Source organism: Perca flavescens, chromosome 6, assembly GCF_004354835.1.
Source record: "Perca flavescens isolate YP-PL-M2 chromosome 6, PFLA_1.0, whole genome shotgun sequence".
Taxonomy (NCBI): Eukaryota; Metazoa; Chordata; class Actinopteri; order Perciformes; family Percidae; genus Perca; species Perca flavescens.
The window spans coordinates 7,443,175-7,460,690 of NC_041336.1; the positions used below are offsets into that span (position 1 = coordinate 7,443,175).

The 17,516-nt window shown below is 40.2% G+C and overlaps 1 protein-coding gene across 1 annotated transcript in view; it reads right to left on the bottom strand.

Moving 5' to 3' along the window:
- bmper (BMP binding endothelial regulator) overlaps positions 1-17,516 on the bottom strand; it is a 37,050-nt gene that overhangs the window by 8,152 nt on the left and 11,382 nt on the right. The window contains exons 3-10 of the mRNA XM_028581345.1: positions 8,382-8,481; positions 6,180-6,262; positions 4,204-4,294; positions 3,436-3,518; positions 2,582-2,681; positions 1,474-1,583; positions 1,210-1,344; positions 552-656 (exon numbers count right to left, since the gene is read on the bottom strand). Of these exons, the coding sequence (XP_028437146.1) occupies positions 552-656; positions 1,210-1,344; positions 1,474-1,583; positions 2,582-2,681; positions 3,436-3,518; positions 4,204-4,294; positions 6,180-6,262; positions 8,382-8,481 (807 nt within the window). The remainder of the gene's footprint in view (positions 1-551; positions 657-1,209; positions 1,345-1,473; positions 1,584-2,581; positions 2,682-3,435; positions 3,519-4,203; positions 4,295-6,179; positions 6,263-8,381; positions 8,482-17,516) is intronic.

Genomic DNA, 17,516 nt, shown 5'->3' on the forward strand with positions numbered 1-17,516 from the left:
ACAGATGACCCCGAGCCACCTCTGCAACAGGTGAACGCAGCGCAAAACCTTCCTCCTTCCAGAAGTTCCCAGAGCGTTTGACAGCTTACGCCACGCTTCAGCTGCTCGTGAGATCACTAATGTACTAAAAGGGCACCGTTATAGAAATACCCTGAACGTGACAGGTTCAGTAGCGACTGTCTTTGAGCGAGACACTGATCCCCTGCAGGAGAAGTGGATCTAACTTCTATCATAAATCAGACGCACATAAACCTATCAAATCTTCTTATAACAAGAATCAAACTGACCTGAGTTGCACAAGGAAAGGGAAAATATAAGTCTGAAAATAAATCAAGGAGTGTTGTCGTTTTGAGTCACGCATGTAATGTGAAAATGATGGAGTTAGTCATGGGCAGTAAAGCGTCAGACAGAGAGAGGGAAAACAGATAAAGTGGAGTGACAGAAACAGAGCTGGAGGCTGTTAATAAGTTGTAGGTCAAACTGTGATACCGTGATATATATCCTGCAAACGGGATGTAAGCTGGTGATTGGCTGGTGGGCCTGTCACTCACCGAGGGGCAGCTGGTGATTGGTACACACTGTTTGGGCCGACACTCGATGTTTCCTTTAACACAGGCACAGAGAGTGCAGTTCACTGACGACCACATGTCTCCTTCCTGCAGGAGACGAGAAACACGGCATCAAAGATCAGAATACATCCAGACAGAGATACGCCCAACCATCATCCATCCATCTGTCTATCTATCTGTCTATCTGTCTATGCACCGTCCATCCATCATCCAACCATCACCCAACCACCATCCATCCACCCTTCCATCCATCTATCTGTCTATGCATCATCCACCAATCACCCAACCACCATCCATCCACCCTTCCATCTGTCTATGCATCATCCAACCATCATCCAACCATCACCCAACCACCATCCATCCATCATCCATCCAGCCACCCATCTGCCTATGCATCATCAAACCATGACCCAACCACCATCCATCCATCCATCCATGCAGCAACAAACCACCATCCATCCAACCTTCTATCCAACCATTAATCCAACCTTCCTTCCTTCCTTCCATCCATCTATCAATCATCCAACCATCATCCATCTGTCCATCCATCCATCCATCATTTGTCCATCCATCCATTCTTCGCTCCTTTTCTTCACCCGCCCCTCCCTCCATCCCTCCAGTCTCCACTCGGCTCTCTCACCCTGTAGATCTTGTTCCGGACTCTGCAGTACTTCACTTCCTCCACCTTCACGTAGGACAGACACTCCTCGCAGCACTGGTCGCCGTGGCAACTCCCTGGCCGAGAGCACCGCTTCTTGCACACCACCGTGGAATCCTGGGAGGAAGAACAACAAGCAAACAAGATCAGATGTATGTAATGTGGTTGTGGAATAAACTTCAGATAAAAAGAACATAGGAGGCTATGTATTGCTGTGATGGTGGTGGAGGACATGCAGGCCGGTACCTTGCAGGTGCAGCTGGTGCAGTTGTCGTGTACGAAGGACGTGCCGTTCTCGTACACTTCGCTGTGGAACAAACAGCTTCCTGAATACAGATCAAACACCTTCCTCTGACCTGACGGGGGAGGAGGAGGAGGAGACAGTCAAAGATAAGAAACAGAGAGAGACACAAAAACTCACAATAATGAGTTATTTGGTGACTTTTTGGGGTTATTTAGCTTGCACAAGTATTTGCTTACAGTTGTGGTTCACCCTTTTGCCATTCAATGGTGCATTCAGACACTGCACGGGAAATTAGAAAGGGAGCAAGTGCACGCAGGAAGATTGATGCAACTTTGCTCGGAAGTGAAGGAATCATAAACAATGTGATAAATGTTTGCGGATTTTCATTTCAACCAATCACCACCCTTTGTTGGCCTCAGGTCAAGTTTGACCCGTTGTCAAATTTTTTTTTATATCACCAGTGTGGGTTTCATACAGCCAAATTGCCCCAAAATAATAACATGGATGCATGCATGTACGTTGTATGGAACCAATACAACATACTTTGCAGGTAAAATTAATTATTACTTCCATTTATTTTTGTTTGTTTCATTCAATTTCATAGCTTTCATTTAAAAAAATAAAAAAAAACAGTCTCTGATTCACTCAACATCCTCTGATCTAAACTATTAGTCAAAATAATCCATAATTTCTGCTTTTGTTTAAACTTAAAAATTCGGTATAATGTCATTTAAATTAGGTTTATTGACCATGAGTGGCCAATAAAAGTTCATTTTCAATTTTGTCCCGGAATGACAACAAGTTTGCTCGATGGGAAGACAACACAAGGGTTAAATAAATAAACCCCAGTAAGGTTGTAAAATGAGGGGTGTCATATGGACATGGTAAGGGACCAATCCAATGTCCTAGAAGCCACACAGGAAGTGGAGTCCTCACCAATGACGGAGAAAACGGGGAAACAAGAAACAAAAGAACCAACAACTCTAAACTCTATAAATAAAACCTGGTGAACATCAGTATTGCTTCTACAGCTCCGGCACCTGTGGAGTTGTTTTACATCAACCTCCACAAAAGGTGACGGGTCAGAAAGAGGGAACTACTGGTCTTTACCGAGACATCTGGGACAACACTGTCCAGACGGGGTGTGGCTGAGGTGGGCGGGGCAGGAAAGGATAGGACACACCTCCCTCATGCAGAGAGTCCGCCCTCCCTGGAACAACAACAAAACACAATTGAATTAACATGTGATGGTCCCTGACTTCTACACTGGGGGAAATTATGTTGTTATGTTATATCAATTAACATGATAATTATATATTATATATCAATTATCATGTTATCATGTTATTATATCAGTTTAACACATTTTGTTTGATTGTTGAGTTCATATTTGGGAAGTTTGTTGGGTGTAACTCTTATTATCACCAAAACTAAAGAGCATTGCACTGGTGTTTATTGACTCTACATGAATGAACAATTTGTTCAAAAAACACTTCTGCAGCCAGTTCATGTTCATGTTCAGCTGTGTATTGGTGTGCATGTAAAAAATAATCAGCTTCAGAACAATATTTATGTCACTTCGACAGGTTTCATGTGCATAGACTAAAAATAAAATATAGTGCAGTCTATTAGTAGCCTAGTTTATATGAATACTTTTGTTTCTTCTTCTGAGAAACAGAGCAGGAAATAACAATTTAACACAATTCACCTCTGTGTGTGTGTGTGTGTGTGTGTGTGTGTGTGTGTGTTAACAAGCCTACAGGTCGCCCCAACTAGTTGCAAGCACATTAATGCTGTAATGTGTTTATGGACGTAGCTGTTGGATTTGTTTGTCTAATGGGGGAGGAGGGAGGGAAAAAAATTAAGAAGGGGATGTTGTTCCAACCAAAAGTTTGTGACTCCCAGGAGAATCACAGCTTAGACTGTAAGCGCGTGTGTGTGTGTGTGTGTGTGTGTATACTCACAGTACAGGTGCACTTGATGCAGGGTTTGCCCTCAGGACTGAACTCCTCCTTCTCTTTGTATAGGCGACCCTCAAAGATGCAACCTGCAGGAGGAGGAGTTACACGCAACATTTTAAACACATCACTCGCTTTCTAGTTTAGTTTCGTTCGCCTCCACTCACACTCACACATCTATCTCATCACTGCACCTGAGGCTCGTATACTGTATATAGAGCCGTTTAGAAAATATGAATTCAACAGGTTTTTACTGAGGCCACATGCACAAAAGCTGTTTAATAAAATGACAACATTTACAAACTAAAATTGTTGGAATTCTGGAGGTATTAAATACAAAACATTTAATTTCTTTCATTTAGTTTATTTTAATTTTCAAACATTTTTGTATCTCTGTGTTATTTTGAATTGATCCAGTTTGATAAATGTCTAAAAGTTCTCTTAAAATACTAAAGTAATGACTGAAGACTAAAAACTAGCCCATTTTGAGGTGAAATACGACTTTGGTCAAATTGAAACACCACCCAGGCCTTTTTATTTACTTGTGAATAAAATAAAAAATAAATAAAGTAAGGTGAATTTTCTTTTACAACATGCAGGTCTTCATCTTAGAATTACTTTGGGCAGTGAATTAAAGTGTCATTAGAAACACTAAATGCTGTCTTTTATTGTCTTAGAAATCCAGCTTTTAAAGATTTTGAAATAAAAAACACAAACATTAGACATTTGATTATGTAAAGCGGGTGTATTTGACAATATGGAGTCAGTACTCACTGGGGCAGGTGGGGCAGCACTTCTTGGGGTGGATTTTGGGGTTCTTGCAGTGGACCACACACTGTACATCCGCCTCAGTGACGACACCTTCCTGTCACAGCCAGCAGGTAAATAATTTTCTCAGTTTGTAAATTTTATAGGCTTTTCTTCTGACAGTTGTTCATATGACTTTGATGCCTTTAATCTGTCCTTCCTCCATGATTTATGTCCCACCATTCTTGTCTGCCTTCCATCTATGTTCCTCCTCACTTGATGCCTGTATTTAAATTTGTGATGTTTCTTGCCTCTACTACTGCTTCAATATTTCTTTCGGGCTTTTTTTCTTTCTATCCATCCGTCTTTTCATCTTTCCCTTAAATGGATAGTTCAGATGTTTGGAGCTACTTAAGTGTGGTTGCATGAGCTACTTCTCCATAGTCAGTGTGTTAGCTACAGTAGATGTTTGGAGAAGCAGCAGGAGTACAGACACAGAAGCTAGGCAATGTACTGCTGTGGCAAATGCAGCAGCTAAACCCATTTTCTATACATCAGTTTAAGTGTACGCTATATTTAGAATATTTTCAGCGCTTCACCTTGCTGTCAGACAGCCTTTTACGACAGGGAACTGAAGCCGTTATCTCTGCTCTCTTCAAAGCCACCAGACTCCTTTGACAAAAACAGCAATTTTACTTTGCAGAACATGGGAGTTGCTCGGTTAGTTAGTTTGTGTTATTGAGTGACTTTGGTGAATCTGAACTAAGGCCTGTGGGTAGGGATTTCTAAAAAAAAAAAAAAAACAGAGTGTAAATTGTAATTTCCCCACTGGGGATCAATAAACAGTATCAATTAAATTAATTAAATTAAAACAACAGCTACACAATAACACAAACTGACGGATCGAGGGGGCAGCGGTGGCCTAAAGGTTAGAGAAGCAAGCTTGTGACCGGGAGGTCATCGGTTCAGTCGACCCAGATCAAATCTTCCTCATTACCACCACTGAGGCGCCCTTGAGCAAGGCCCTTAACCCCGACCGCTCCAGTGGCCAGCAGATCAGACTGTGGTTGTACTGGGCAGCTTCCAGGTATGAATGTGGAACTGCGTGAATGTGATCAGGGCGTTCCTGCAAAAGAGAGGCTTCCTCTCAGTGAATCTTCCCTGAATAAATAAAGGTAAAAAAAAGTAAAAAAAAAAAAAAAGAAGCAACTCCAGCAAGTAGACCAGCAACTCCCGTGTTCTGCCAGGTAAAATTACTGTTTTTGGCAAAGACTACTGGTGGCTTCAAGGAGAGTATAGGAAGTATAGTAGTGAAAATATTGTAAATATAGCGTATACCTAAACTGATATAGATGTTTTAGGTGTCTAAAATGGATTTAGCTGCGACCCCCATCCACAGCAGTACATGGCTTAGCTTCCGTGTCGGTCCTCCTGCCTGCTTCTCCAAACTGGAGGCGTGCCGAGTGCCATCTACTGTAGCTAATATAATTATAATAATAATAATAATAATAATAATAATAATAATAATAATGTAGCTCATACAACCACACTTCAAAAGATCCAAACTATCCTTTTAAACCTTTCTTTTTACCCATGATTCTATAAGCTATTTGCTCTCTTCCTTCCCTTATTTCTCCTTCTGTTTTTCCTCTCTTACTTGGCTACCCACTCTTTTTTTCCCCCTTACCTTTTCTACCTCCTTTTTATAGTTCTATATCCTTTGCTTCCTTCTTTCCTTCTTCCATATCTTTGTTTCTTTGTTACTTTCTTACTTTCTTACTTTCATTTCTTATATTCCTTCCTCCACCTTCCTCTAACAACAGCATGCTTGTGTTGTATCAGACCCAAGGTCAGAGGTTTCCATGTGACGTCTGAGCTGAAACAACACTGCCTGCTCGCTTCATCTCTCATCTGCTGACAGTCAGTTAGCGTAGCCAGGCTGGATTCAAAAACACACACACACACACACACACACACACACACACACACACACACACACACACCTGACAGCGTCTGGTTATGCAGGGTTTGGTGGAGCTGGTCCAGGATACTGAGCTGTTATAAGATCGGCCATCCAACATGCAACCTGAGAGAGAGCGAGAGAGAGAGTACAGTCATAAACATTTAGTTTTCTTCGTTATACAAAGAATTTAAACACTGTCTCTGTCAATTCATGATATATTATATAATGTTGCCGACTGGCTGTCTAACGTTACACATCGTAGAGACACGCAGGAAAAACTCTACGTTACACAGAGACGGGGCTCGCGTAGTAGGAGCTAAAGAATAAATAAAAAGAGTTGTGCTGTAATGTCTAATGTTGTCATTTATTTTTGTTTTATAAAATTAATATCGAAAAAAAAGTATAATTTAGGAACCGGTATCAAAGTCACGGTATTGGTACCGGTACCACTATCTACATTTTTTTAACGATACCCAGCCCTACCTTTAAGTCAGACTCAAGTCCATACAGCTCGAGCTGCCCGGTTGCGCCACACCCACTCGTCCACTCAGCACTAAATCAACAGCCTATTCATTTCGTCCCATTTGCAGTAAGTGGTCTCAGATCAATGTTTAACATTTCCACACAGCGAAACAGGATCACAACCATTGATCTGCTTTCCTCCGTGGAAGCCAACCCCTGCGATACGGTAGCAGTGCCGAGGAGGACAGACAGGAGATCCCACAGAGACTCTGTCCTTGCTAACGCAGATTGATGTGACACCTCTTCTGTCTTCTGGTTTATTCTCAATCACTGAAGAAGATTTTGGGATGTTCTGATGATTTTTCAAACCCTAAGTGTAAATACTGTATGTATAATATAGAATTTTTTTTAAATAGCCTTTGTGAATACATTTCAAGCCAAGTATAACTCAATACTCTTACATAACATAAACTGGTTAATTAAGGCTGTTTTAAAGTAAACTGCTCCCAATAAAGTGATCCATTGTGGCTAGGAGTCTCTTTAACTGTGTGTATGATTTCACGAATATAAGAAAACAGTGATATGACATGTAGGAGTCGGGGAGTTTTCCAAAGCAATGACACAGAGGGGTCCTAAATTTGGTCACAGCGCGGCCACAAGTCAACCGCATAATAGAAAACTTAACACGGTTGTCAGAGAGACGAGGGGCTTTCCATGTCCGAGTTTGTTCCACCTCCCTTAACGAAGTGCTGCCTCGTAAAACGCCAAAACCACAAACAAAAGGGCCGCGCCCCTGCTGAAAGCTAGGTGTGTGTGTGTGTGTGTGTGTGTGTGTGTGTGTGTGTGTGTGTGTGTGTGTGTGTGTGTGTGTGTGTGTGTGTGTGTGTGTGTGTGTGTGTGTGTGTGTGTGTGTGTGTGTGTGTGTGTGTGTGTGTGTGTGTGTGTGTGTGTGTGTGTGTGTGTGTCTTAGTCTTAGTCTTTCAAAAACCACTTCAGACGTCACACCAAATCCTTACAGGGGACTTAGTTCAGTTTAAGGCTGGTCAGTTTGATTAGGCTAGTGTTCATGTTAAGGTTGACCATGGTGACTTCTTCTCAGAAGTATAGACAAATATAAAAACCTGCACGTGTAGCAGTAAGTAAAGCCTACATGAGGAGAGGAGAAGATGAGGATGAGGATCTGAGAGAGTAAGGCATAGTGAGAAGTTTCTGGCTCATAAAAGCAACTGTATTCTGTGGCCTGTAAACCCAACGGTGAACCCCTTTCACCAGCCGCACTGTCGTCTCCACACATTGCACATGTGTGTGTGTGTGTCTGTGTGTGAGCGAGCGAGTGAGCACAAGAGAGAGAGGTAAATAATGAAGCTTTACTCCCTCAGTACATATTTAGGTCTGACCATTTAGGTACTGTACATAAAGTAGTTCCTGAAGGGGTGTGTGTGTGTGTGTGTGTGTGTGTGTGTTTGACTGGAGAGGCTCTGGTTAGCATCTCTGTGTCTGTACCGGTGTGTTATTACAGCTGCAGGTACTGTAGTCCTATAATAAACCATCCCAGGGTAATCATTATTATCACTGCTGGTTGCAATATCATGGTAACAAAAGGAACACAGAGTTCACCCAAAGTGTTCATTTCCTCCACTGAGTTTAATTTGGAGAATCAGAGGGCAGTACAAGTAATGAAACTTTTAACCATGAATAGTAAGATTTGGGTTTCCACATTCCTCTTATTCTGGCTCTGTCCATCTGTCTGTCTGCCCACCTGTCTACCTGTCTATCTTACCTTTACACCTCTCGCAGCAGGCTCCGGTCTGTTTCACCACCAGAGCACAGTCCTCAGAGACCAGTGGACATTTCTCCTGTTTACAGTCTGCCTTCCCCTCCTGCAGCACAGAGAGAGAGAGAGAGAGAGAGAGAGAGAGAGAGAGAGAGAGAGAGAGAGAATAGAAAGGGAAAGTGAGTCAGTTGGCAAGTGTTATATTTTCCATCATACCATATGCCATTTTATTTCATACATAAACAAACATATTACACATGAATATGAAATAAACAATAAATACAGAAAAACAAATGTATACATACAAAAAAAAGGGTTGGGTTTGGGAGGCTGAATGGGTTGAATTTGTATGTGCAATGGGCAGATATAAAGTCCAGGATGAAGGTTAGTGCAAGGCAGGTTAATAACAACACACTCCTTTACTATTTTCATTTAGTTTGAATTCTCATTCTCTCTTTCATTAATGGAAGTCAAACATACTATATACTCCAGTCTGATACGTATTATACAAAAAGATACAGAAAACCTTTTACGTTATTCATTAATTTGATTTGTGAATTGGAAAAAAGTCTTGTTTTAGTTTGGCCTTTATGAATTGTACAGTGTTTGCTGTTGTACAGTGGAGGAAGTTAGCGTTCAGTTCAAGGTAAAGACACGAGGTAGAGGCATCTTTACTTCTTTAAAGTCCCTGAAAACTTTCTATAACTCTATTTAAAATATTCATAACTTAATAAGCAGAACCTTTTATGAGAAAAAAAGTATCTTTAAGTATCATGATGAGTTTAAAACTCAGAAACTCAGCTAATCTGCTTTATCAGGACTGTGTGGGTGTGCACTGATAAGATTTGATTGACATTAGCAACGCAACAACAAATCCACGAATATTTCTTCAGGTATTTGGTCATAAACCAAAGTATTGGAAAGATTATTTGACTTGATGGTGGTGCAAGATTAAAAGTCAGAGAAATCCCCAAAGTTATTACAATTCATCCTGAGGGGGGCATGAATATCTGTACAAAATGTCATGGCAATCCATCCAATATTTGGTTGACGTTGTCATCCCTACAGCAATTCCACTAGCATGGCCAAAAATAACCAAAATTGGACTTTAAATGTTTTCATGATAATGTTTTCATTTGCGCATCACCTCTGTGCTCTGCTATCACAGATGTTTAGAAGTTTTCAGCTTGTTTCTGAAAGTAAAAGGTGACTCAATCTCCACAGTTTAGCTGTGAATTTTCACACCAACTCAACAATCCTCCTGTCACCTTTAGGAACACTGCACGCTGTATCCGTCATCGGCACTAACTGCACCGTGGGACTGCACTTGCTTAATCCGCTCGACTTTCACACCCAGCTTTTATTGCTGATTTTATCCACATGCTGTGTGTGTGTGTGTGCTTTATTTTACACACTGTGAGGGTTTATAAAGTGGAGGCTGGCGGGTCCCCGTCACGGCCCTGTGGCACTGCGGCAGGCGGCTCTAACAAGGACGGATCAAAAGAGGGCGAAAATAAATCGGAGTGGTTTAATATAGCAGCAGCGCTCCAACTAAACCCAAACCACACTGAGGACAGATGATGTCATGACAAAGGGGGAGGGAGGGGAGGGACAAAGATGGAAAGAGGGGGAAAAAAAAGAGAAAGTTAAATAAGCGGGAGGGAAAAGAAGTGAGATAAAGGAAAGCGGAAAAGTGCAAAATCTCCTTTTGCACATTCAGCTACATCCAGAGATCTACCGGAAACTTTCCATCTGAACACAAGATGGGGTCAATATTCTGAAAAAGTAAATCTGGCAGTACAGTGGGAGAGGTTGTATAGGGCCAAATGCTGATTTTATAATGGCTGTTTTTTAGTTTTTTTATGTGAGGCCCTCTGTCTTAGTTATGTGTTTTGTCCAACCTTATTAGATCTTGGATCTCTTCTACACTCGCAGGCTTAACCACCAGCTCCATTTTTTCCATCTCAATTACTTTATAAATAAAAGAGGTGAAGGTGAGAGTCTGGTCAAATAGGAAGAAGCTGCAACATGTTGAGGAACAGGCGAGTAGAGCAGCTGGTGAACAATGCAACATTCATTTCATCTTCCAGCAGCAGGTGCTACAGAAGCTCAGGTGAATTACAGTCCACTACATTAACTCAAGAACTGTATTTTACAAATGTTGAGGTACTTGTACTTAACTTTTTTTCATTCCACTTGTACTAAACGCTACATTTCAGAGAGAAATATTGTACTTTTTACTCCACGACATTAATCTGACAGCTTTAGCTACAAGTGACTTTAACAATCAGGGTTTTTGCACACAAAACACATGTAGTTTATCAAATATGTTTTACTATAAATTCAACTACCCAACAATATCACGGCCTACAAGTACATCAGAAAGTAGTTGATTGACAGAACTTTTTGGATCAATTCCAGTTTCTAAAATTGAGCACTTTTACTTTAAATACTTCAAGTCCTTTTTCCTGATGCTGCTTTTACTTAAGCAACATTTTCAATGCAGGACTTTTACTTGAAACAGAGTATTTTTACAGTGTGCTATCAGTACTTTTACTCAGTATAGTTTAGTTTATTTCAATCACATAGACACACATCACATACATAACATAAAAAACTGTCATATTAATTCGTACAGTGCCATCTTAACTCATTTCTGATCAATACTGACCGAAAAGGTGTAGGCTGAACACATTTGCTTATTACACCTACCCTTTTTACATTCTATTTTATTTATATTTTGTTCTTAGATCCCTCAGAATCGTATCAATCTTCTTAAATGTATTATTAATTTCTGTATGTTATATACATATTACCTATTAACACATTACGTGCAAAATATATGAAAAACTCTGGAACGTTATCTGCGTTTCAAGCGCAGGAACTGGGTTTAGTTTTGGTTTTCAAAGTCAGACACTGTGATGCCTATGGGATCATGATCATGCTATGTGTTCCCATTCAACCACTCACACTCAACAACTGAGCCAAGATAGCCTAAAATTGCTGTTTGACATAACATTAGACTACACCAGATACATAAAATAAGTCTGTCCTCATGAATTTAGTAGTTTCTGACTGTAAGAAAAACAATGCAAATCCCCAAAACTACTTTATTTCTAAAATGTGACCAAATCACACACATTTGGGCTATTCTTTGTGATCTTCTTTTGATAACTAATGTAATATTTTTTCAAATTCATTCCCTGAACCTCCCTGGAAACTGTTTGGAGTCTGCCTGGGGAGGCCCGCCTCACACTTTAAAAACCTCTGCTGTAGATATTAAATCAGTAGACTCTTGGAAACGGAAGTCTGAATTATCATGGCACGGTAATGCAGTTTACATGCAAATTGATTTGTGAAGTCACAAAAAGCAATGCAGACATGATGTCTGTGACGCTTGATGTTAGATAACACAACTCAAGCCAGGTTGAAGAGTCTACTGAGACATGAATGTAAACCAACTGTATGTCTTGCACAGAAGACACAATACACTGTAAAACACAGCAGCATTGTTACAAAATGGTCAACTTCAATGTAAAGTAGGGCTGCAACTAAGCATTATTTTCATTGTTGATTAATCTGTTGACTATTTTCTCGATGAATCAAGTAGTTGTTTGGTGTATAAAATGTCAGAAAATGGGGAAAAATGTGGATAATTTTTTTCCAAAGCCCAAGATGATGTCCTCAAATGTCTTGTTTTGTCCACAACTCAAAGATATTGAGTTTACTGTCACAGAGGAGAGAAGAAACTAGAACATATTCACATTTAAGAAACTGCAATCACAGAATCTTTGATCAGAAACCGATTGATTATCATGATAGATTAATTTGATACTTTAATACATCTAATCGATGGACCTTTGCAGCTCTAATGTAAAGAACATGTGATTTGTCTTAAATTAGACACAAAAACAAAAGGAAGGGTCCTTTAAAGAACCGTGGACAATTTGGTCGCCAAGGTCACGTCTGTTTCTCTCTCTCTGTCTGTTATCCATTAGCACAAAGTGGTGTTAGTACATGCCCCCCCTAACACCCCCCAATTCACTCTCACCCTTCTTGTCTCAGGGTCAAAGGTTACAACGGGTCACTACGCCTTATAAACACTCGACATACCACCACGGCACCAGGCTGGTAGCCTGGACGGCTGGCTGTCGCCGAGGGTGATGACCCTCCATCCCCCCCACCCACACACACACACACACACAAACACACACAGTGGGCTAAAACATTGGTATGCTTGTAAGCGTGTGTGTCAGAGAAAGGGAAAGTGTTTGTGTGTGTGTCGGTGTGTATACATGCTACTGTATTGAGATACGAGGGTTTTCACTGGGGCTGCAACTACCCATTCATACATTTTTATTGTCGATTAACCTGTCAACTATTTTCCCAAAGCCCAAGATGTCGTCCTCAAATGTCTCATTTTGTCTACAACTCAAAGATATCCAGTTTACTGTCACAGAGGGGAGAAGAAACTAGAACATATTCACAAAAGCTGGAATCAGAGAGTCTGGACTTTTATGTAAAGGTTACTCAAACCGATTATCAAAATAGTTGTCGATTAATTTAATAGTCGACAACTAATCGATTAATCTTGCAGCTATAATTTTAAATTGATTTTATTTGTGTGTTTGACCAGAGACCTCTTAACTCTCAGAGTTTTTTTATTTCTTTCTTAAGATTATTTTTTGGGGCTTTTCTGCCTTTAATTGACAGGACAGCTAGGTGAGAAAGGGGAGAGATAGAGGGGGAAGACATGCAGGAAATCGTCACAGGTCGGACTCGAACCCTGGACCTCTGCGTCGAGGCATAAGCCTCTCAGTATATGTGCGCCTGCTCTACCCACCGTTCCAACCCGGCCACAATTTATTTCTTTTGTTTACACTAAACCACCAAAATAAAAGTAGCAGCTTTCCTCATAATCTTTTGGAAGAGCTTTAAGTGGAAATTGCCAAAGTATATGCAGGAGGACACAGGAAGCTTCAGTGAGCTGTTTGGACATCAAAAGACACACAAGGTTACAGTGTGAGACAAAAATAGTCTTTAAAATCAGATTTTACCCACAGCATTTCAAATTCAATCATTACTAACTCATTTAGTGAAGATAAGGTCAACGGCAGGAATTCTATTATTGACAGAGTTCATGTTGTGTCCAGCGTTTATCTGTACGTTACATATGCTTGTTTTTCTGCTTTTCAAGTCTACATCAAGCCATAGAAAAAAACTGGTTGTTTTTGTTAGAAATATCAATTTAAATTCAGTAAAGTGCAGATATAATTCAAGTAATTATGTGACTGTACTTTACTGTCAGTTTTGAATAAGCAGGGATGATTCTTTTCTGGGTCCAGAAACCTTAAGGAAAAGTTTCCAGGAGCGGAAAAGAGAAAAAACAGCTCTTACTGTACATCTTTCTATGTCACTGTGAAGAAGAAACATAAAAACTGGGCTTAACAATTAATAAAGATACTTGTTCCTTGGAATAGGTTACATTTGAGCATTTGGAAAAATTGTAACCAAAACAATTTATTATTTATTTTTTGTCATTTATGTTTGCACGTTATTGACTTGGAGGGATTTTACCGATTTTGTTCTGAACTAGGTTTTGACTGTATGTCATATTTGACTAAATACCAGAATGAAAAGCAAAGTCACTTCAGATTCCATCAGGGGACAGAATATTTACTACTCATTATCAGAAACTGAAAAGAAACATCGTGAAGAGTTTTAATGAGCAATTTTGAGACAAAACTGATCAATAAAAGACTGACAGAAACATTTTTATCGGCATTAAATGCTCTTTTTTCTTCTTCTCGAATGGATGACCTGTTCCACATTTGTCTGACAATTGCCACTAGGAGGCGACAGTGTTCACTATTTCTCCTCATCTTTTTCTTCCTCACTCCTTCTCCTCATCATCACTCAGCTCCTGCCCGTCAATTTCTCCCATCATCCATCACTTTCTCCTCCTCTGTCTGCAATCATCTCCCACGTCTTCTTTCTTTTTTTTCCCTTTCCGATTAAAATTTAACGAGCTTCACTGGCCTAAATGTCACCAATATCCCTCGTACTCTCCCTTCTTACTCTCTCGCACTTTGTTTTTCCATCTTCCTCTCCAATTTAATCACTCTCTCCTCTGTTTTTTGAGACGTTTGTCTCAAAATGTAAAGCCTCTTGTCTTACTTCTACCCCCTCCTCTCTTCCCTTTCATGCGTTCTCTCTGTCATGGTGAAGGATAGAGAGATCAGTCAGGCTCTGTCAGCACAGGAGAGGAGCTCTCAACTTAAGCCCTTGGCCATCACCCCCCCTCCTCCTCTTGTCACCATGACCTTCCACCTTTCACCCTTCCTCCAAAAACAAACAGGTCGCGACCCCCCCGCCATAGAGCAGGAGCCACAGTAGCTCATAGGGACGAGGCGAGCGGAGAGAGACGGCGATGGGAAACGCTTTCCCCAAAAACGAGTCGTCTTTTCTGCCAGAGGGCGCTGAGCGTACGTACGTTTTCTCCAAAAGCAAAGTGAAACGTCGCCGCCGGCTGGTCGGAGTCGAAAATAAGTCGCACACAACCATGAAAACTGAACTTCATTTTGAGCAGGACGGCTGCAAATATAATTTGGATCAACATAAAAATAAAAAAAATAAATCCAGTTTTATATCCTCTTAATAAAACCGTCTTATTCCATATTTACAGTATATTCTGTATCTTGTTGCAGGTCTTTATTAAATATCTATCTATATCTATCTAAAACTTTTCACGGACGCCCTGGCAGAGTGCAACGGCCACTTGGGGGTCCCTGGACCCTACTTTGAGAATCACTTATAGACAAACAGCATGCACCTGGTACTGGTGACAAAGGTCTGAGGACCGGAAAAGTTGTCAGCAGAGCAAATATTTGGTCATATTTCTTTGATAGATGACGATGAATATATGATCTTGTTGCTTTTCATTTTCTGGTGATCGACTGATACAGCCATCAGCCCTTATTATCCTTTACTTTTACTGAATCCCTGCAAAACATTTTTATAAAAAGTAGTTTTGGGGATTTTCTTTCTCTCACAAAGACTCTTGTGGCGCTGAGGACACAATAACGTTAATTCAAAATCAGTTAATCATATTCCAGAGTTTTTTACACTGAGGCTTTTTATCATAGACTGTAAATATTAATATTAACAGGCTGTGCTTTTGATTGGAACTTGTCCTTTGGTCTCCCTGACTGACCCTGTCCTGTGTTTTATCTCCCTCTCTAACAACTCACACATGCTTCTCATCTCTTGTTTCCAGAAGACAAGTGAGACAAAAGGAGATAAAGAGGCAGAGTAGGAGACTGGAAGGAGGAAAATCTATATAAAGCCAAATAAGCTATTAGATCATTTCATACTGTATTTCTGTATTGTATCCATCCATGTTAATTCTTTACCTTTTTTCTGGATTTGTTAAGACAAATGAAAGGTGATACATCGTTAACGTTTTACTCACTGATATTTTCCGCGTTACGTGCAAGAAAATAGAATAGAGCCGGCAGTTGGCTCAGTGTTATCAGGTGAGCCTCGCCCCTCCTGTTGTATCGATCAGCTACTGTTTGAGTTGAGACACTGACTGGAAACAACCTTTGCCCCCAGATCGATCACAGCTACTGAGTGTTAAACTCCTGTGTGTCATGCATCTGGAATGTTTGTTTGGTGGATTAACGGGGCTGCTGGGACCTCTGACCTCCTCACCGTTGGGTGCTGCTTGTAATGTTGGAAATGTGTAAAACTCATATTAAATCCCAGCGGGATGAGTGCAGCCGATTCAATGTCTGATTATTGGTGAGGGACTTTTTTTTCTTCCTTTTGTGTTCACAGAAAAAAAAAAAAAAAAAAGACTTAATCCCATTTATTTTTTTTTGCGCTTGTGCGCTAATCTTTCATATTGATTGATTGCGAAATGAATCATCCTCTCTTCAGATAGTGAAGTTTGAAGCGTCAGTCGGCTCATTTCTGACGCAGCAGAGTTAACAACCAAACTCGTTTATGTGTGCATATGTGTGCAATATTTGTCTCTTGGGATAGATTTTTGTTGTTGCTGTACATGCGGTCAGAACACGAACCTGCGGAGTCTCTTCTGATTGGCTCATTCATACTTTCTACTTAAAGCCTGTGTGTCAAAGAAGATCAGAAGCTTTTGCTTGATTTGGAGCTGTGAAAGATTTTTGAATTATATGATAATCCTTCAAGGTCCCTTAACTGATACAATGTTGGTGTTGTTTGAGCCAGATGCTCACTGGACGTCCCACTCATAGCGGACGTCATGGAGTCATAGTGGAGCCTCGTCTGTGACCTCCCTATTGTTACCAGCGTGTTTAATATTTTGATTGGTGGTCAGGTATATTGTACATATTTTTTTTGTTTTCTTTTCGGTTCGGTTTGTTTGTTTGTCTGTTTTGTCAGCAGGATTACACACAAACTGCTGGCCCGCTTTCCATAAAACTTGGTGGAAGTGTGTAGCATGGGCCGAGGAAGACGCTAATACATTTTGGAGCGGATCCAAGTCACGATACGGAAGCACAAATTATTTTTCCCTTTTGTCAACATTGCAAGATTGAAGGTCATGGCGGAGGTCTGCGCTCACCGAGTGCCCTTCTACTTTATAGTCATTTTTCATATTTATATTTTAATTAGATCTGCAAAGATGAATTGATCAATTGTCAACTATTAAATTAATTGCCAAATATTTTGATAATTGATTAATCGGTTTGAGTTTTTTTTTTTTTTAAGTAAAACTTGTCTGATTGCAGTTTCTTAAATGTGAATATGTTGTAGTTTCAGTGATGTGTGGATCAGTGTAGTTTCACACTGATCCACATAACTCACCATTTACCAAACCACTAATCGACTAAACGAGAAAGTAATTGTCAGATCGTCTATGAAAATAATTGTTAGTTGCAGCCCTAATTGTAATTATCTTCTATTCTATATTTATGTTTCTTGATTCTTGCAACCAGTGGTGTAGTCTATGTGATACGCAGGTACTCCAGGATTTCCATATACCCACTTCTATTATATTTTTGATATATTTTGAATTGTCATCTGTTATTTTCTTCTTCACATAGGCTAAATAAAGGTATTTCTACCGTAAATTGGTGCATAAAAGTGTATCCGAATACA